This window comes from Aspergillus affinis (assembly GCF_023601865.1).
Source record: "Aspergillus affinis strain CMG 70 chromosome Unknown NODE_12_length_464043_cov_86_772839, whole genome shotgun sequence".
Lineage (NCBI taxonomy): Eukaryota > Fungi > Ascomycota > Eurotiomycetes > Eurotiales > Aspergillaceae > Aspergillus > Aspergillus affinis.
In genome coordinates, this window is record NW_026515793.1 from 425,509 (window position 1) to 444,893 (window position 19,385).

The window sequence follows — 19,385 nt, forward strand, 5'->3', positions numbered from 1 at the left end:
TTCCAGACGGGCCCTCAGAACCCAGGAGGCTCGAAATGCCAGGAGGAGGGTATGGATGTACTGGTGTCTTGTAGTCTTGTACCGAGTCGGTCTCTCGACCGGGCCCTTCCGAGGAGCTCCTAAGGTAGAGAGACACCTGAGGATCCAGGCACTGAATGATCCACGGATCGGCACATGACACGTGGTGCTGAATCAGCTACTCCGTCCCGATCAGGAAAGGTGCATACAGCCCGTACGCATGCCGTACGCCATCCGTACGGAGCGAGGGTAATAATACCACATTTCCTTGGGTTGCGGAGAAGCAGAGCGGCTTCTCTCAGCTTCAACCCTCATCCTTCCCCCTATTCTTTTCCTCCCTCATCTCCTCTTCGGTCCTTTGTTTGCGCCAAGGAGGACGAAGATTAAAGTGTTTTCTTGTATCCTCGAGAACTTTTTACCACCGTTTCATCCTCTGATCTCTTGTCTCAGCTGCAGCGCTTGCTAGCGACTTTGGTATAGCTGTGAACTACTAACCGTACGCGGAGCGGAACTTGACGATATTCTACCATGCCCCCTGCTATGCTCGTCAAGTCCCAGTTTGTCCGATTCGATTCCCGTTAATAAACCTTGACCTTCACACGTCTCGCTCGTGCGACTCTTGAATCCTCCGTTATTTCGTCCCAACATAATTCTCATCCAGCCTTCTATGGACCACTCTGAAATACCCGAACCCCCGCCGGTCCCCTCCCCCGAGCCAAGGGCTCCCAACAAAATCGGCCGGTCCAAGACAAGTCCCATCGACTCGGAAACGATGGATAGCTCCGGTCGCAGCAATGGCCGCTCGTCGATCGACTCGACCTCCGATAGACCCAAGTCGCAAGCCGGCGAAACCTCGGATTCCGCAAAGGCAGGTCCTAGCGGATTTTCCAAGCTGTTGGCGTCGCGACGAAAGAAGAAGAATAAGAAGGAAAGCCAGAGTAAGGTGGATGAGCTGCCGACACAATTCGAAATTGAGAATGATAGCGACGCCCAGGAGGCTCGCTCCGAATCTCGGGACGGAGCTTCGTCCGTTCTCGAAAACCCAGGCGCCCCGGAGCCGGAGGCCGTGAACTTGTTGACGGACGACTCTGAACCTGACCGGTAAGCCGCGAATCGCTCCAATTTTCTCAGGATGTCTTTCATATACGGTATCTAATGGCCACGTTTTTCTTTCTAGAACCCCGCCCCTCACAAGTCACAATTCACATAGCGGCTTCTATACGAGCTCATCGCCTCTAATTAACACCACTTCGGTAGACGTGGCTAACGATACGGATGGCGTCCAGGCCGATGTCGAGTCCGCGATTAGTGGACTAAGCGCCGCCCCTTCTCACTCGGAGTCTAACCCAGACACGGAGCTTTCCAGGCCCACTTCTCAGCCTACAGCAGGATCATTAAATATCCCGGGCGACCAAAGTAGTAAGAAGCGCGGCGTTTCCCCGGGCAGGCGATTCAGGAATGCCTTTAGTTCCAATCCCGATAAAAAGAAGGACTCCAACCGGGAACGAGCCTCTTCCACAGCGTCGGGCGAGAGCAAGAAAAGTACCGGTCCGTTTGGGAATCGCGGCAGAAAGGCCAGCGTATCCTCCAACAAGAAAGCGCCGTCCATTATCACCGAACCCGTGCCACCTTTGCCCCCTACAATTCGTACCGACCTGATAGACGACAAACCCTCGGAGTCTTCAGACGGCCCTAGTGGTCCACGAACGCCCCCTCACACAGCTCTCCCGGCTCCGCAGACCACCGTCACACCTCCCACCCCCCAGATCGAACACCGTGATCTCTTTTCGTCTCCAGACTCGTTCCAATCGAAAGACTCGCAGCCGTCGGAGATTGTCGTTAGCCCCTCGGGAAACATGATCTCTCATCGACGTGTTCGGTCCGCCTCCTCTGCCAGCCACAAACCCAGCAAACTATCGAACTCTATATCGGCTATTGGACCGACTATTGAGGAAACCAAGGTCGCTACGCGAACGCCATCCGCTGCTCAGCAGAGTGGGTTCTTTTCTTCGGTCTTCTCCGCGGCGCAAAACGCTGCGACGAGTTTTAGCAACAGCCTCAACGCCCAGTCCAAAGCGCGCGGCCTAACCCCGGCAGAAATGGCGGAAGCCGATCCTTCGTTGCTCCGGCAGGGCGATGAGGATACCTCGCTGGACGCCAACAAGAACGAAGATAGCAAACCCTCGGCCATCGACACTTTAGGCTCGGGAGACTTGGATTTCAGCCATCTGGATATCGCTATACCCCCTGGTGGATCCGTCTCGACCCCTGACGGTGTAGTCATTACCAAACCGGACCTGCCACTAGAGAAACGCAAGAACACCACGGTTCATGAACGGGACGAACAGGCCGCGAAAATTGAGCACCGACGCGCACAGCGTGCGGTTACTATGGCCTACGAAAGACCTTCCGAGGTGTCAATTGTGCCGCCGTCAGACGACAGCCTTGAGCTACGATCTAGCGTGTCACTCCCGCGAGACCCCGTCGGCGACCAAACACCCCCTCCCGGTAGTGTTCTTGATGGAGAAGGTGGTGGTACTCGGCCAACCCGAAGTGGAAGTGTTCGGAGCCGCTTAGCTCGGCGCCGTCACCGAGGCTCTTCCGGAGCCACTACCTCGACGATCGGCGCCATCGGAGCTAGTGCTATTGCGCTTGGAGTGCCAGGGGCCAACACTAGTATGCCGCGACTGACGGGGTTTGCCGTTGCTAGCAAGAAGCGGAACCGAGACTTTCATTCACTGTTCCGCAGTGTGCCCGAGGATGATTACCTGATAGAGGATTACAGCTGCGCGCTGCAGCGCGAAATCATTCTTGCGGGCCGAATCTACATCTCGGAAGGCCATATCTGCTTCTCCAGTAACATTCTTGGCTGGGTCACAACTCTGGTCATCAGCTTCGACGAGATTGTTGCGATCGAAAAGGAGTCCACCGCCATGGTGTTTCCGAATGCGATCGCCATTCAGACATTGCACGCCCGCCATACTTTCCGAAGTCTGCTCAGCCGAGAGTCTACTTATGACCTCATGGTGAACATCTGGAAGATTAACCACCCTACTCTCAAGAGCTCTGTCAATGGCACCAGGGTCACCGAGGGCACTGGCGACAAGACCGAGAAGGCTGGAGAGAGCGACGCGGAAAGCGAGGACGAGGACGAGGTCTACGACGAAGATGAGGAAGGAGATAATGCCGAGAGCTTTTTCGAGCCAGATGGCAGCTTGGACGGGAGTGAAAGATCTGCCCCCGTGAAGGGGCCCAGTCGACAGGCTTCGGGTCTGCTCAATGGCAACGGTGCGACATCGACAGCGGCCGCTGGCTCTGGCGGCGACGCGAAGGGCAAGTCGGGCGATGGAGACGGCGATACCGACTTCCCTGGTCCTGCCACTCATACTCCAACCGAATATACAGACCCCTCGGGACAATACGACAAGGTCATCAAAGATGAAGTCATCCCGGCGCCCCTTGGAAAGGTTTACTCCTACATCTTTGGGCCGGCATCGACGACATTCATGCCCAAGTTCCTTGTGGACAACCAGAAGTCTGGCGAGCTCCAATTCGAGATTGACAAGGGCGGTCTTTCCAACGACAAGAAAACCAGGAACTACTCTTACATCAAGCCTCTCAACGGGTCCATTGGGCCTAAGCAAACCAAATGTATCAGTACCGAGACCTTGGACTTCTTTGATTTAGAGAAGGCGGTTCTGGTCACTCTGAGCACGCAGACTCCCGACGTGCCTAGTGGCAACGTGTTCTCGACCATGACGAAATATCTATTCACCTGGGCTCCCAACAACCAGACCCGATTTCTCATGACTTGCACCATCGAATGGACGGGCAAGAGTTGGTTAAAAAGTAAGTTTCTTGTCATCAAGTTGGATGCAAGTAGTCGTAATGCTAATTGAATAATAGCCCCTATTGAAAAAGGTGCCATCGACGGCCAGGGCAGTTTTGGAACGGAGCTCATCAACGCTCTCAAGACCGCGGTTGTCCCTCGCCGTGCAGTTGCTAAGCCCACTGGCAAGGGCAAGGGACGCCGTAAGAAGACCGACCTGGTCGCAGAAGAAGCCGCTGCGGCGGCCGTTAAGGCAGCCAGCGAGGCCAACGCGCGAGAGGCCGAGTCGTGGGGATTCCTCGAACCCCTGCATCAACTGCTGGGCCCAGTGTCCGATATTGTGAAGCCCCTCTTGAGCGGCAACATCGCTCTCATGGTCATTGGAGTTTTGCTCCTCGTGATCTTCTTCCGAGGCTCGTCGCGATCCAGCTCGGTAGTATCGCATGACATCGGCTGTCCCGGCTACTCGTTACCACAACGTCTAGCTGCCTACGAGGAGATGTGGCGGAGAGAAGAAAGCGAACTCTGGAGCTGGCTGGAAGATCGGGTCGGCATGGATGGCATGGCCTTCCCGACGGTCAACCGACCGGTTGAGTCGCAGACCCGGCAACGATCTCGCAAGGTCCCAGGTGACCGTCAGGTTATTGACATGCTCGGCGAAGAGAAAATGTCCGATCGAGAAATGGGCCATGCCATTCGCACGACGCGCGAGCGACTCGATAGCCTGGAGAAGATTTTGAACCAACGCAAGCTGCAATCTGCCACCGAGCAGGGTGCAGAACATACCGAACTTTAGGTTTGATTCGAACCTATACCCCGATGAACTCAACTATGGGTTCATCTGACATTCTTTGTCCGTACCTACCATTTCCTTTCCTTTTTCCTATCTCTAAAATCGGTGTCGAAAGTTGCGTCTATCCGGATTTTCACCTAAATCTCCTATCCCTCGTTTAACCCATCCAGTCAATCAGCGATTGACTCGATCACTGCTGAGCAGTTCTCTATCTCCAGTTTTTCTTATTTCTTGTCGAATTTTTCTACCGTTGATAAATTCCCTTTACCTTGCCTATGATTTCTGTATCTGCAATCGGCACCTATCATCATCTGCTTGAAAGCGAGAGTGTGTTTGTTCCTCAGAATCATCAGATCATATCGTGTACATGAGCGCCAACTACATGTCTATATCAACTCACTAACTAGCCTATCCTATCCTATCTTTTTTCTCTACTTTGTTTCTCTCCTTGTTTTATAAGCCTAGAGTTGCTTTGTCCTTTTTCTCTTTTCGCACTAGTTACCTAGTTAGCTCGATAGTTATTAAGATAGGTATCAGCTACCATTCTCGGCAATGAAATCTGATGTGGACTAATTAGATGCTATAATAGTGCCTATACGTCGCTACTTTATGTACTCTTACCTACCATTTCTCGATGTGCCAGGAATTCCGCGTCGATGCAGCCCGTGGAAGATCTTCTCTTCTACATCCATCTTCATGATCATCCCAACGAGATCAATTCATTCGTTTGATTACTACGATAGCCATCCCTGCTTCTCTATGTCAACGGAGTCATTGGGCTCCCATATCTCGTCTTCTCTCTTCGTTTCATCCAATGTATCGTTCCCCGTTTTACACATAATTGATGAACAATGGACTCGTAACGACCTTTGCGCCACTCCATTCCCTCCCAACGAAATAAACCGAACGAGTTTTACCTTATTCAGCAGGATTTCACCCGTCGAGGCAGCTCAATGTCCGGTATAGCTTCAACGCGAACAAAAAGCCCAGCACCGCCACGAATCTCGATCGATTTGCCATCCGACGCAGAGACCAATTCCTCCCACGTTGTCTCGAATTCGAAATTCGGCTGAGGCTTGTGCGGGTTTCCAGCCAGCGCATCTCCTACTTTGATGTACCCACCGAGCAAGCCACGGATCGACACGTTCGAGGGAGTCTTGTCGCTCTGAAGGTAGATATTCACGCCGTCAACATCGCCACTAGTTTTGCTCGCGAACTCGACAGTCTGGGATCCAGAGACCCGGACAACATCTTCCGGGTTATCTTCCAATCCTCCAAATGGCTGTATACGTTCCACAGCAGCATCTTGGGAAAGAGTTATTTGCCCGTCCCAGATTGCTTCGCGATAGCGGTCGTATAATCGTGCTCCATCCCATGTGATTCTTGGAACCTTCTTCTTTTCTGCCGCTGTCTTTTGCTCTTCAGCTTCCGACCAGAAGTGCCGGCGCCAGAGCAGACCTGACGCATCGAAGGCTTCGATGGACGAAAACCCCCGTTCACCGAGGGAATGGTACTCCAGGTCTGGGGCCTCGGTAGACGAAACGTCGATCTCATCGCCCTGTATCGCAAGGTCGCCCTTTTCCGTACGAGTGGATAACAGACCGACGAGGCGCTGACCCGTGGTAGCGAAGGTATGTCGTGACTGTAAGGAGCTAGCCACCGTCTCGATCGAGTCAAGACGCGAGGATACCCGTGAGACCTCCTCGAGTGCCGAAGACTGCAGTACCGGAAATGCCCCCGCCGCAGCGTCCGCGATGCTCATCTGAATTAGCAGATACGCCGAGCTTCCAGCCACGCTGAACGGCGTCTTGAAGAAGCCACTCAAACTGACCCCAGGCACTACCGATCTCGACGAGCCGCTCCAGTCAAGGATGATGCCAGGCAAGGTTACAGCGGCGGCCGCCGACGTGGGGGAGTAGGAGGTGTTTATCGGCGTCTTGGGCGTAGATAGCGTAGACCTCGTCTAGTGGCTACGCTCCTGGCAGGAGATCTTTGGGCCCATGCTCCGACCTTTCAAATGACCGCGCGAGTTTCTCCTGGCGATCATATGGGAACGCAGCAGGAGATTCCTCGGAATCGTCAAGGAAGACCACGTTATGATCACCCCCGGCGGCTGAGTTACCGCACCACTCGGTACCAGGATAAATGACGAATTTCCCGGGCTCGTTCAGGGTCCGGATCAGGTGTGTCGTGGTGATTCAGTGCTCCTTTGTGATTTGGAAGTCGTTCGCTGTGTATCCGAGGACGTCCAGGCCGGCGATCTCACGACCATAGGAGAAGTTATAGACAGATTTTTCGGTGCCCACGGTGTCGTCAGAGTGAACGTGCAAATCGCCGAACAAAACCTTAGGGATGGTCAAGTCGGAGGACACGCTGTTGTGAGAGATGTTGGATTGCACAATTGGCCCGTCTGGTGTTTCCATAGAGAAATCGATTGTGTAATCGCCTTCTGCGGCCAACTGGATGTCAGAGATAACGTTTGTCCATCCTTTTTTGGCACCGGGATCTCCTTCTGAGAAAGGACTTTGGAGTTCTCGGTGGATATTTGCAACTTGAAGAGCAGGTCTTTTGAGGTCGCGAGTCACATTTCCCATCTATCCTCGGCGTGCGCATGAATTGCGAAAGGTTCATTGGGCTGGACCAGTCTCCGCGAGACGGACTGGATGTGATGAGGGGGACCAGCAACGATGGCCCAGGAAATATCTGGCTGAATGGGAGCGAACCGGCTGTTGGATTTCTGTTAGCATCTCTTCATCTGACCATGTCGCAGCTACTCACGAGGTTCCCACAGGATCAATATACAGCCTCCATCGAAAGTCCTTCTCGATGAAAGTCTGTACGCGCGTGCCCTTCCCACCGAAGTGACGATCGCCCAGTCGAATGAGAATCCGATCTCCGGGATTCAAATAACCATCCCGGACATCCACGATGACGGCCTTCTGGAAGGGTCTCTCGTGGCCCTTCTGATCGAATCGAATTCCCAATGACCCGACAGTGGCAGGCGTCTGTCCCCTCACCAACTCGGTCGTCACATACTCTGCGCTCACGTAGTTGTCCTTGGTCGGGTCGGAGGTCTGAAAGAGAGCCCAGTCCGAGTAGAACTTGAACGTCGCCTTGATCTACTATCACCGCCAAGATTGTTCCTGTCCCGCCATCAAATCCTCCGGTTGCTCATCTCGTCGGCCATTCTCCGAAACGGCAGCGGACTTCTCTATTCACAGATTCATCATGTTCAATAATGTCCCACATCCAACCCTTCTTTTTTGGAGTGAGTGTTTAGATTTACTCCATGGCCTGACACGGTACCAATATCCTTGGTTACAATCAAGCCAAAATGCTCCGTATTCGAATGCGGGATCTGAAGGAGGTCGCTCGAAACGACGACAACCTCAATCGATTCCTCAGTCTGGCAAGAGTCTACTTGCCCAGGCTACCTAGGGCTACTGCAGAGTACTTAGCAGCCAAGGTACCAGTGGTACAATGGTCTCCCAAATATTCCTTGTCATGGCTATGGAACGATCTGGTTGCCGGTAGGGACCCTCGATCGCCGTTCTGTGTCTATACAACAGCTGAAACGCAACAGGAATCACTATCGGAATCCTCCTGGTCTCTCAAGGTCTTGCCTACGCCAAAGTCGCCAATATCCCTGCCCGCTATGGCCTCCTCTCTAGCTGGCTGCCAACCCTGATCTACGCCATTATGGGAACGTCTAAATATGTCACCGCCGGCTCGACGGCCATCATGGGTCTGCTCACGGGGGAAATCGTCACGGATCTCGTTAAGGAAGGCTACGCAGCCGAATCTGTCGCCACGGCGGCCGCATTCTGGGTCGGCATCTACTCGTTAATCCTCGGACTCTTTCGGCTCGGCTTCCTCCTCGAGTTCATCCCGCTGCCTATCCTCTCAGACTACGTATCCGGCGCCGCCATCACCATCGTTCTGCAACAGCTGAAGGGCCTCTTCGGCGAGGGAAAGTCTGCCAATGACACCGCCAGCGTGATCCGGGTGTTCTTCCAACTCCTCCCTTATACCAACTGGCGGGTGTTCCTGATGGGGTTCTCCAGCATCGTTCTGCTGCTGCTTCTGCAATTCGTCGGCCGCAGATGGGGCAAAAAGTATCGCAGTCTGTGGTATCTTTCGATTGCGCGCAACGCTCTCGCTCTCATCATCTTCACGGTCATTAGCTGGGGAGTGAACAAGTCGCGCGCCAACGATCCCCTATTCGGCATCTCCCAAGTCACCGGTACTGGCATTATTCCCCCGTCTGTGCCAGACTCCCCACTCCTCGTCAAGACCGCCGGCCGCAGCATTGCCGTCTTCCTCACCGCAGCCCTCGAACACCTCGCTATCGGCAAAGCATTCGGCCGTCGCCACGGCTACATCATCGAACAGGACTAAGAACTCAGCTACATCGGCGTCGCCAACCTCGTCGGTAGCTTCTTCGCCAGCATGCCCGTCACGGGGGGGTTCTCGCGCACGGCCGTGAACTCAGAATCTGGCGTGAAAAGTCCCCTAAGCGGACTCGTCACGACGGCCTGCGTACTTGTCAGCATCTACAAGCTCACCGATGCATTCTACTGGACCCCCTCGGCGACGCTGGCCGCTATCATCATCGTCGGCGTGTGGCAGATCATCATCCCCGTGCGGGTCTTCTGGCATTACTGGAAGGCCTCGTTTGCTGATTTCGTCGGCAGCATGGTCGCCTTTTGGGTGACGTTTTTCGTGGACGTCGAGACCGGTATCGCTGCCGCTGTCGGGTATAGTATTGTCTACGTGTTTTTGCAGCTGGCGTTTGCGCCGGTAGATCTGGTGACGAGTGATAATTATCATCAAATCTAACCGCAGTCGACTTCTGGCTCTTGCTCTAGTTCTGGCACGGCTGCAAGGGGATTACCTCCGAGTCTGCCAGATGATACGATGGTCTTTGTTCTTCGCGACTCGGTCCTTTATCCGAATGCGGCGCGTGTTGCCCGACAGATCACAGAACATACGTACTTGATTTTCTCGCCAGGTCGAAGCCTTTCTCTTTCCGTTTTAGTGCTCACCCCTCGCCGCTTTTTGCTCACTGAGTAGACCTGAGCACGCCCTAAGCAGCCTGAGGCAATCACTGAACACGGGGTAAATCGGAAGACTGAATGCCCTGAGTGAGTAACCTCAATAAACTGCACTCCAACTAGCGGTTTTTCCCTTGCCTGTTGTTTCACTCCGAGTTCACTTTTGCCCGCCACACTCCCCAAAAAACCCAGTACTGCTATCACGAAAATGACGAATCAGGGAGGCTTTTTTCCCTTCTGATATCTACGACCTTTTTTCTAGGAAGAAATGCTGTACTATCGCGCTGTACCAATATAGCCAACATTGTTCTGGGCTTTCTCCGTCGAAAGACAGCACAAGCCCAGATATTTATAGGAACGGCCCTGGATATCCCAAGAGTCAAGGAATTCTCGGAATACCAATTAACGCTAGTCTATTATAGATATATTTTGAATTTTGATCCCAAATACCTACTGGTAGAATGGCATGCCAATGTTTCCCTATCAAAATGCATAATACTGATTAAAAGAATAAGATTCGAAAATGAGGACGTAGTGTTGATTATTTGTGGCTATCCTGGCCTGGAAGGCTTGCTAACTACAGTATAAAGTTATAACAGATTCATTCTAATCGGGTTAAATTCCTTATATAGAGCCTTATTCTTTCTTGTCTAAGCAATCTGCAGACATTGCTAGCATGATAGTCGATACGTAATACATGTGTCAGTAGACGTTATACGAAATATTCGCACGGAAATCACTGAATGATATTATAGCCGACGCATGATAGTATAGAGGAACCGTAGATCTTAGAAAGCCCAAACTGGCTCTTGGGATCCTCACTGGTTTCCAGAATCTCGAAGTCCTTGAACAGAACCCATTGACTGATTTATAAAATAAATCCCTAAAACAGAAAGATAATGTATCGAGACTATTTAAACTCGCAAAGGGCACTCCAATCTAGCAGTCTCGGTCAATCCTTCTCAAGTAAAAAGTCTCCAGTTACTTTCAATTTCTTCATGAATAGCCTGTCGAAAGAGAAGTCTTTTGGAGTACGTTAGAAAATGATTTGCGGTTCGATATATTTTACTTGATCGTCGCTTCTGGTACCAGTTACGGGCCTTTGTTTCGGACAAGCCTTTGATGTTTGTTGCGCAAGGTAAGTGTAATCAGAGTAGACGCGGTAAATCTTTATTTTGTCAGTTTCGTTCATTCTTACAGAATGTATAGACGGTGCGAGAGAATGCCCAGTGTATCCGTGGCTCTAAGTTAAGAGCTGTATTCTGAATTAAAGAGGTTACTTTAACGGAAATCTGTGGTCCCTTGTATCGTCATAACCCCAATTAGTTAGTGACTTGCCTGAATTAATGCGCTGACGTGTTGTGCCTAACGGCAATATTCAAGTATCTACTATCGCTATATAGGTTTTCTAGACCTTACATGTACCGCTTTACCAGGGCGAACTTTGAGCCTCGGCGAGGCCAATGAAAGCATTTATGCCTGGGTTCGCTTCCTACCTATTCCCTTATCTGGCGGCTGCAGAATTTTGCGCTGTATTATACAGTTCCGTCAGCGCTCCGCTGATAAAAACTATTACGCTTTTTTCTCTTCCCTGATTGGTACTTGCCCCTAGTTGCGTTCGTGGTGCAACTATAGTAAGCTTGCAAATGAGACAGGTAACACTTGTCTACACATAGTCCCATTTCCGCTAAGAATCTCGCAAAAGCTGGCAATGCTGAATTCAAGGATTATAATTATGGGTACATTGCTGATGCCGTTTCCACTAGCCAAGTGCTTTGTTGCTTCTTCTCGAGCTCAATTGCGACGAGTTGTAGTGAAAACGATGTTGATGGTCTCCAACTGACACTGCGGGTTTGGTAGGAGGGATTTGTGGGTTTGACGCTGCCATACACAGTCCTTCTGGTGAATGTTAAGAAGCTCTAATGAGGGCATTGGGTGGGACCTCGGCTTTGCAGGTGAAACAGAGAGAGAGAGAGCGATATCATCGACTGCGTCAGGCTTCGGGTGGTAGGAACAATCCTGAGCGAGCTGAAGAGATGTAATACATGTACCTGTTATTGACCGGCTGTGTTGGTTGAATACGTGGTCGAAACGCAGAAACAAGATCTCGCGTTTCGACATTAGACGATTCGGTTCGGTAACAAGGTGAGGCGATGGGTTAAGTGAGAGCTTCAGATTGGGCTGGGCCCGAGTTAAAATTATTATGGCCTCAGGGTCCAGGGGTTGTAATTTCATCCCTCTCTATTCTCTCGCAACTGGCAGATTTTCCGTGACAAGCCGGCTGCATTATGACATACTCTTCTTTTCGTCCTTCCTCGCCGGCTGCTTAGATCCCATTATACATACAGAGCCAGTGGTGTTACGAACAGCTACGCTGACGATAGGGAATCGCAAGAATGTAGGATAGGCATTGAACGAAGAAGCTAAGCTAGGTTGTGAAGCTATTCAGGAGCTGATCACGATATGTGTGGGACAGCTCTGACGCTAGTCCCGATCGGATAGTTAGGTCATAGGGCATCGCGAAGGGACGTCTTTGGAGGCAGGTCACTGTTCGTGACATTCTCAGCCGTATTCGGCCGCCACTACAGGCAGCCCTCCTCATCATTGCGGTATATGTTCGTCAGATCTCTCCCATTCTCGTTCATATTGTTATATCGGTAGATTAACATACTGTCTAGGCCATAGTATTATGCGTCTACCGCCTTCTATTTCACCCCTACACCAGATATCCGGGGCCCTTTCTGGCCAAGATATCAAATTTCTATGCTGCCTACCAGGGCTGGACGGGCAGGATCCACGTCGACATGTGGGAGTGTCATGAACGTTACGGCAAAGTCGTGCGGTACGCCCCGAATCGAATCTTAATCAATTCCGCGAGGGCCGTTAACGATATCTACAACTACAATGGATCCTTGCTAAAATCACAAGCATACGATGCATTAGTCCATAAAGCCCCAAATATTCTAACTTTGAGGCATAAAAAGCTGCATAACCGCAGACGGCGCGTGTTGAGCCAAGCCTTAAACGACAACAGTATCATGGCTTATCAGCCGAGGATCCTCGAGAAAATGTGGAAGTTTGTCAGAGTACTCTCGGATATACCAGAAAACGATGAGGAAGAAAAATGGTCGGCACCCATTGATGTCGCCCGTTTGTGCGACTATCTCACTTTTGACATCGTAACAAGCATCGTCTTCTCAAGTAACTGCAATATGCTCGGAAAAGAGGAGCATAGAGGAGCCGTGGACGCTATTCTCAATTCCAATGTCCGCATGGCTGTCCTGTTCCAGTACCCTGCCCTCCGATACTGGAAAATTCACAAACAATTTTTCCCAGTAGCAATCGTTGCTCGTTCATTCCTTATCTCCTTCGTCACTCGACTCCTCCGTGACAGAGCCAAGCTTGCGGAACGCAAAGGGTTCACTTTTAACGATTTGTACTCCTTTCTGGCCAAATCGAAGGATCCGGAAACGGATCAGGGCTTTTCTCCAAACGAACTGGCTGCCGAGGCTACAACGCTCATTGTTGCCGGCGCGGACACCACATCAACCGCCATTGCGGGAATATTCTTCTATCTAGCCAAACACCCTGAGTATCAGGAGCGTGCCAGGGTCGAGGTAAAAGAGTGTTTTTCTCGTCCTGAGGAGATTGTTTTGGGGGGCAAGCTAAGCGCCTGCAAGTTCCTTTCAGCATGCATCAACGAGGCGATGCGTCTGTCTCCTCCGGTCGGCTCGTCATTATGGCGAGAATCGCAGTCAAATGGTGTCATGGTGGATAACGTCCCCATACCGCAGGGGTACGACGTTGGGGTAGGTATCTGGAGTGTGCAATACGATCCAAAACATTACTACCAGCCGTTCGCGTATCGGCCAGAGCGATGGTTAGCTCAGAGCCAGCCTGCACGGGATACAATACTCGCCGCATACCTACCCTTCTCGCGCGGCTCTAGGAGCTGCATAGGCAAGAGTATTGCCACCGCGGAACTGATGCTAACACTTGCAGTCGCCCTCTGGAAGCTAGAATGGAGGTTTACACACGATGCTGCACCAGACAAGGATGAGAACTTCGAGGTAAAGGAACATATCACGGGACAGAAAGAGGGGCTCAACCTGCAGGTCCGTGTACTTCATTAGACAAGTGTGCGCACACATCGATCTCTGGGAAAGTATTCAAAAGACCAATTAGTTTGGAGCCTCTGGGGGGCCTTTCGTGGCCCTGTAATGTAATTAACCAAGATTGGAAGGACAAACCAGACCCTAACCGACCCCGGAGGCCTTAGCGCAGGGGTCAGTTAGTGCTTTTATGTAGGACTTTCAACTAAACCCATTCCCACTTCCTTTTGCGCCCCACTGGAAGTCACGCAATACAACACGGCTTTCAAGCTCAAATCATATCTGTTCAGATATTGTTCGAATACCCCAGCAAACTCTGACAAATTAGCTTTGCAGTCACATGTACTATGGTAGCATAAGGACCGATACACGTATTACCTCGTAGTTGAATACGGTACAAACAATAATATTAGAGGATTAGAGGGATCAGTATCAAAGTGCTTCGAAATCGCGCCACCCGCCCACATCGCTGCTCCAAAACAGAAACTGCCTCCGGATTTCGCTCACCAGCGATTCCGCCTCAATAGAGGTCTTCGGCCGACTCTAAAGATCCGCTCTCTCTTTGCTCAAGGAAGCTACGGAAAAGCTCATGCGATCGCAATTCTTAACAACTAAACATCCTCCAAAAACAAATTATCTCACGCTGGCGGTTCTACCTGAGTACCTCTAATAGACGCTCTTTGTTTACATGTTGTTTATTTTTGTGAGGAATATGTGCAAATCATAAGTGTTTGGCATATAGATAGATTTCTCATGACAATATGATCTCACGACTGAAGGTCGTTATATAATAGACTGAATCTCAGCTAACTCAAACATTGATGATTAAAAATGTGTGCGAATTTGACACACGCACTCATAATAGGTGTTTTACCTAATATTCAGTTGGCGTACTGCGCGGCCTGGCTAGTCAAACCGCTCCTCAACAAAATTTTTCACCTTGCCGCTTCCAGGGACGAGTATCAGATGTTTTATGTCCACATATTCAATCGCCAGGGGTGCTATAAGGCCTGCATCTCTGTTGAGTATCCAACTATGCAATATCTCGGCCAGATGACCTTCCATAGCGTCTCTGATCATTGGAGAGTTATCTGGTGTGGCAATCGCAACTCTAAGTACAAGCACATTCTGTCCGTTGGCACGCCGGACCACGCTTTGGAATGGGATATCTGGAGAGAGATGTATCCCAACTAATGTTTTCAGGACCGGCAAGTCTAGGATTGTCGTGCTTATTTTTAGGGCCACCTTCTCCCGTCCATACAGCCTGAAAGTTCTTCGCTCATAGTCTTCCCAGGCTGCAATATCACCTACGGGGTATCTGATCAATGGCTGAAGCCGTTTGATCAGGTGTGTAACAACAACAGAACCCTTTACTCCCGGTGAAATAATGGGCAAACCTTGTTCGTCGACGATCTCCATGTATACCGCGGGCTCTAACACTTTGTATACAGGCTTGGTGTCATCATCACCGCCAGGCTGCGGTGGGTGTGTTGGAAGGCCGATTGGTCCGCACTCTACGGATCCATACAGGTACGGAGCAATAAGGGCGTTGGGATACGCCCGGTTCCAAAGTGGGCGCACATCTTTGAAGAATTACTCGCCGGTGAATAAAATAAGACGGACGGTCTTCAAGGTGCGCTGTTGCTCAAGCAGCCATCCTGCTAGCTTACTCGCAGAGTAGATGGTAGTGAGGATTACAGTTGCCTCAAATTTGTCCATTGTATCTGCCATCACGTCCTCTGGTTGCTGCCCGCCAATGGGGAGCTGGACGTTGTCGATTGGCAGCTCCATGATCGCAGTGTTGTTGAACATGAAGCTCCCGTACATGCCGCCCATGGGGCTAAGATTGGCAATTCGGTCACCGGGGAGGATCCCGCTAGACACGGAAGCGACAGTCGCTTTAATACTGCAAATGCGCTGAAGCTTATCACGGGTGTAATAAACGAATTTTGGAGCACCAGTGGAACCGCCAGATCTCATTACTACACCATCTCGGAAGGGCTTCGTCAGGATATTGTCAGCAGAGGCCTTTCCTGCAGCCCAGTATGCTTCAGCATCAGTCAAGGGAAGACTGGAGAAGGGGACATCATGTGGTAGATGAGATAGGAAGGCCTTGTAGAACGGAGATTGTTCGCGGACAAATGGCACAAGATCTGGAGGAACACGTTCAGTCCGCCATAGAATGCCCCTTATCTGCGAACCACCACTTGCAGTTTCCGCTTCCTGGGCGATGTTCGCCGCAATATGCCCACTGGGGACGTCATCCTGGTGGAAAGCCATAACAGCAGAGGAATACAAGTATCACTTCAAAGAGGTTAAAGATGTGTAATGTTGTTCTCCCTAATATTTAACTCCATGCATACTATCTACGTCGGTGGCAGTGCTTATAGCTGGTGTCTCAAACAATGTCCTTCCTTCTGCCGAGGTTTCTAGTTAGTACTTTCCGACCAGCTCGGTTCTAAGCATCGTTAAAATTAGAACACACGGAAACCCCTCAACTACTCAAAAGCTGGATAAAATCTCCATCCGTGTAGCCCTATTCTCTTAACGTTGTGATTTGACATTAGCCTACGTATGCTGGGTTCCTAATTAAATACTTTACAGTACAGCGCATATAAGCTACAGACGCGAGGAATAATCCCTGTTTCTAATACTAAATACCTAGAGGATGGATAGTACAAAAAGACAATCACAGATAATCAAGTATTATGGTACCATTAAAGAGTAAGCCCGGCAGAAATCCGACTATCACCTTCACGATGTAACTGTGATTGACCATCCTTGATAAAAAAAATACCTTCCGAGTTTACCGACTTTACATCCATCCCTGCGGTGTCGCAATTGCTCCCAACCTCAGTTAATATTAAAAGTACACCTAAAAAATAGGCAGATTAGGCTTTTAGATACTTTTAGACTCGTGATTTACAAAACCTCGCCTTCTATGTTATTGCGATGAAAGGCCAGGCTGGATTATACTTCTTACGGGGTCTAACCCCGGCAACCTTCGGGCAGGTAGACTACTAGCCTAACGCACTAATAGTCTGTGTGGTATTGAATTGTCTCAGTCTCGTGCAAGGATTCCCATCCCGAGTGCGGTACTATCCTGAACACACGCTATTGCTGGTTACAAGGTCCCAGATAGGCATTTGATATTATTCTAACACTCGTACGAACCCGTCTGAGGGCAAAGGATAGAAAATAAAATAACAGCAACTCCTTTAAGTCGTGAATCTTGGTTCAGTCACTGGGCTCCTGCGACTTTTCCTCCTCAATCCTGAAATCCCAGTACTATGGAGTTCACGCAATTCGACCGTAATATGTCCATGAACCCTCTCCCTCGGTCCAGCATACCAGAAGCCAATAAAGAAGAGGCAATTAATTCTTTCAACGATGAACAATCAATTTCCATTGCCTGTCTTGCTTGGTCAAACAGCGACGAGGCGTCCAACGATTTCCGTTCGGATTATTGTACCAAACCTACTTTCCCCATGCTCCTTGCCATCATTAATACATCCCTTGGCGACGACGTAACTGAGGAAGACGCCACAACCAATTCGTTTCAGGATTACGTAGCTAGATTGCTTGGGCATGAAGCCGCACTTCTGGTTTTATCCGGCACAATGGGTAACCAGGTGTCTTTTCGGACTGCTCTGAGTTCTCTTCCTTACTCCATTCTGGCCGATTATCGAGGTCACATCATCCACCTTGAGGCTGGGGGTGCGTCCACTCTTTGCGGTCCTCTCATCAAGCAGGTCGTTCCAAAGAATGGCTACCACCTCACGCTCGAAGACATAATAGAGAATAGCGTCCTCTCCGAAACTCCCTACGACTGTCCGACCAGAGTGATCAGTCTGGAGATCCCACTCTCAGGCACGATCATGCCCTTGTCAGAGGTGCAGGCTATTTCTCGTTGGGCCCGTGCTCAAAACCCGCCCATCCATATGCATCTAGATGGAGCCCGTCTCTGGGAAGCAGTTGCCTCAGGAAGTTACAGCTTGCACGAGGTTGGAGAGTGCTTCGACAGCATTCAGCTGTGCTTGACTAAGGGGCTTGGGGCTCCCATCGGGAGCGTTGTCGTTGGGAGTTTAACCTTCATCAAGCGGGCACGGTGGATTCGGAAGTTCCTCGGCGGTGGTCTGCGGGCCGCTGGCGTGATTGCTGCACCAGCGAGAGCTGCAATCGATGATGTCTTCTTTGGTGGGAAGTTGGAGGCAGCTCAGGATAAGGCCAGAAGAGCCTCAGCCCTTTGGGAAAATCTTGGAGGGAAGCTCCAAAGACCAACGGAAACGAATATGGTCTGGCTTGACTTTGAAACCTCTGGCGTTACGCGTGATGACTTCTACCCTTTAATGCGCCAAGAAAATCTGAAGGTCATTGAGCATCCATTCATGAACGAACGGATCGTCTTTCACTACCAGATCAGCGATGAGGCGCTTACCAAACTCTGTAGGGTATTTAAAGCTGTACTAAATGCTCCTATCTCAAACACAACAGTATAGGGCAATATGGATCCGCCGAACCGCTCACTATAAGCTAAGAAGAGACATTACTTCTTCAGACTGCAACATACATTATTAGCTAGTTGTTGGAGAGCCAACTTGTATCCCAATACCTAGTTAGATTTGAATTTTAGTTACAAAACGAGTACATTCATATTGTTTGGTTTTCCTCAAACTTTCTCGTAGCAGGGTTGCTCTCGGAGTTGTAGATAAAGATCCCATGATTTTCAGGAAATCTTCTAGCGCGGCTGAACTGCTAGTTTGCTGCCTATGTTTCTGGAAAGCTCCAGCAGTGAAACGTTGAATTTTGCAGGTTGTTCAAGGTAACTCAAAAGCAGGAACCCCGTAGCGTTCCGAAGATACCCCCCTGCCCTTGGTACCCTTGCATTCACAGGCCTCGCACCAAAGGGAAGGACCAAGTTCTTGAATAGGCTTTGTTGTAATTAAAGCGAGTACCCAGAGCAGAAAATGATATGCTTGCATCTGCCTAGCTTGATGTAACATATGGCAGGGGTTGCTTTTTCTGGACTTTGCCGGCCTACAATGTGTTTACAGGCACAATATCGCTCAAGTCTCGCAAGGCGATGCTGTGCAAACCGGATAATCATATGGGTAGACCCTTTTTTTCCCCCTTAGATGAGTGTCCAATCACACTTACTTTCTTTCGCTAAACGCTTGCATACAGGTACGAGTTGGTCACATATGTTACTCCTTTGTCTCCAGCGGCTTCTAAAAGTTGTATTTACCATTCTCACAGGTTTTTCTTGTTCGATTGTATCCTATTGGCCCTCACTTTGAGACTCTCAAACGCGACAGTGGTTTCATAGTATGAATTTGGCATATATGACTTGGTGCGGCGTAAGAGCCAGTCGCGGTATAACAGATGTGGTGCACCTTTTGATCGTACGATAATGTCGAGTTGCCAAGCATCTCTTTTGCATTACTAAACATATTTTCCTATTCGATTCTAAGCGCTGGAAATGACAGTGAAAATAAATTTTAAAGGAAGGCCCGAGAAAGAGAAATAGACGAATAATGAGGTCGATTGACAGAGATAGTCCCATCCTCACCCTATCATAG

The 19,385-nt window shown here is 50.3% G+C and overlaps 7 protein-coding genes across 7 annotated transcripts; 5 read left to right on the top strand and 2 right to left on the bottom strand.

Annotated features, from left to right (window-relative positions):
• Window positions 1–685: 685 nt before the first annotated feature.
• KD926_001546 (GRAM domain containing) lies at window positions 686–4,643 on the top strand (the record flags this gene model as incomplete). The annotated part of the gene is made up of 3 exons (XM_053096788.1): window positions 686–1,119; window positions 1,196–3,867; window positions 3,925–4,643. The coding sequence occupies 3 exons, from the start codon at window positions 686–688 to the stop codon at window positions 4,641–4,643; spliced, it is 3,825 nt and encodes a 1,274-aa protein (XP_052959296.1).
• Window positions 4,644–5,562: 919 nt separating this feature from the next.
• KD926_001547 (uncharacterized protein) lies at window positions 5,563–7,889 on the bottom strand (the record flags this gene model as incomplete). The annotated part of the gene is made up of 6 exons (XM_053096789.1): window positions 5,563–6,598; window positions 6,651–6,802; window positions 6,887–7,234; window positions 7,282–7,366; window positions 7,419–7,759; window positions 7,860–7,889. 6 exons carry the CDS (start codon window positions 7,887–7,889, stop codon window positions 5,563–5,565), a joined length of 1,992 nt encoding a protein of 663 aa, XP_052959297.1.
• An 85-nt stretch (window positions 7,890–7,974) lies between these two features.
• Window positions 7,975–9,038, top strand: KD926_001548 (uncharacterized protein; the record flags this gene model as incomplete). Its single annotated transcript, XM_053096790.1, has 2 exons — window positions 7,975–8,170; window positions 8,224–9,038. The coding sequence occupies 2 exons, from the start codon at window positions 7,975–7,977 to the stop codon at window positions 9,036–9,038; spliced, it is 1,011 nt and encodes a 336-aa protein (XP_052959298.1).
• A 51-nt stretch (window positions 9,039–9,089) lies between these two features.
• Window positions 9,090–9,479, top strand: KD926_001549 (uncharacterized protein; the record flags this gene model as incomplete). The annotated part of the gene is made up of 1 exon (XM_053096791.1): window positions 9,090–9,479. One exon carries the CDS (start codon window positions 9,090–9,092, stop codon window positions 9,477–9,479), a length of 390 nt encoding a protein of 129 aa, XP_052959299.1.
• Window positions 9,480–12,498: 3,019 nt separating this feature from the next.
• On the top strand, window positions 12,499–13,827 carry KD926_001550 (cytochrome P450; the record flags this gene model as incomplete). The annotated part of the gene is made up of 1 exon (XM_053096792.1): window positions 12,499–13,827. One exon carries the CDS (start codon window positions 12,499–12,501, stop codon window positions 13,825–13,827), a length of 1,329 nt encoding a protein of 442 aa, XP_052959300.1.
• A 1,572-nt stretch (window positions 13,828–15,399) lies between these two features.
• Window positions 15,400–16,086, bottom strand: KD926_001551 (AMP-dependent synthetase/ligase; the record flags this gene model as incomplete). Its single annotated transcript, XM_053096793.1, has 1 exon — window positions 15,400–16,086. One exon carries the CDS (start codon window positions 16,084–16,086, stop codon window positions 15,400–15,402), a length of 687 nt encoding a protein of 228 aa, XP_052959301.1.
• Window positions 16,087–17,123: 1,037 nt separating this feature from the next.
• Window positions 17,124–18,305, top strand: KD926_001552 (threonine aldolase family protein; the record flags this gene model as incomplete). The annotated part of the gene is made up of 1 exon (XM_053096794.1): window positions 17,124–18,305. One exon carries the CDS (start codon window positions 17,124–17,126, stop codon window positions 18,303–18,305), a length of 1,182 nt encoding a protein of 393 aa, XP_052959302.1.
• Between the last annotated feature and the right edge of the window lie 1,080 nt (window positions 18,306–19,385).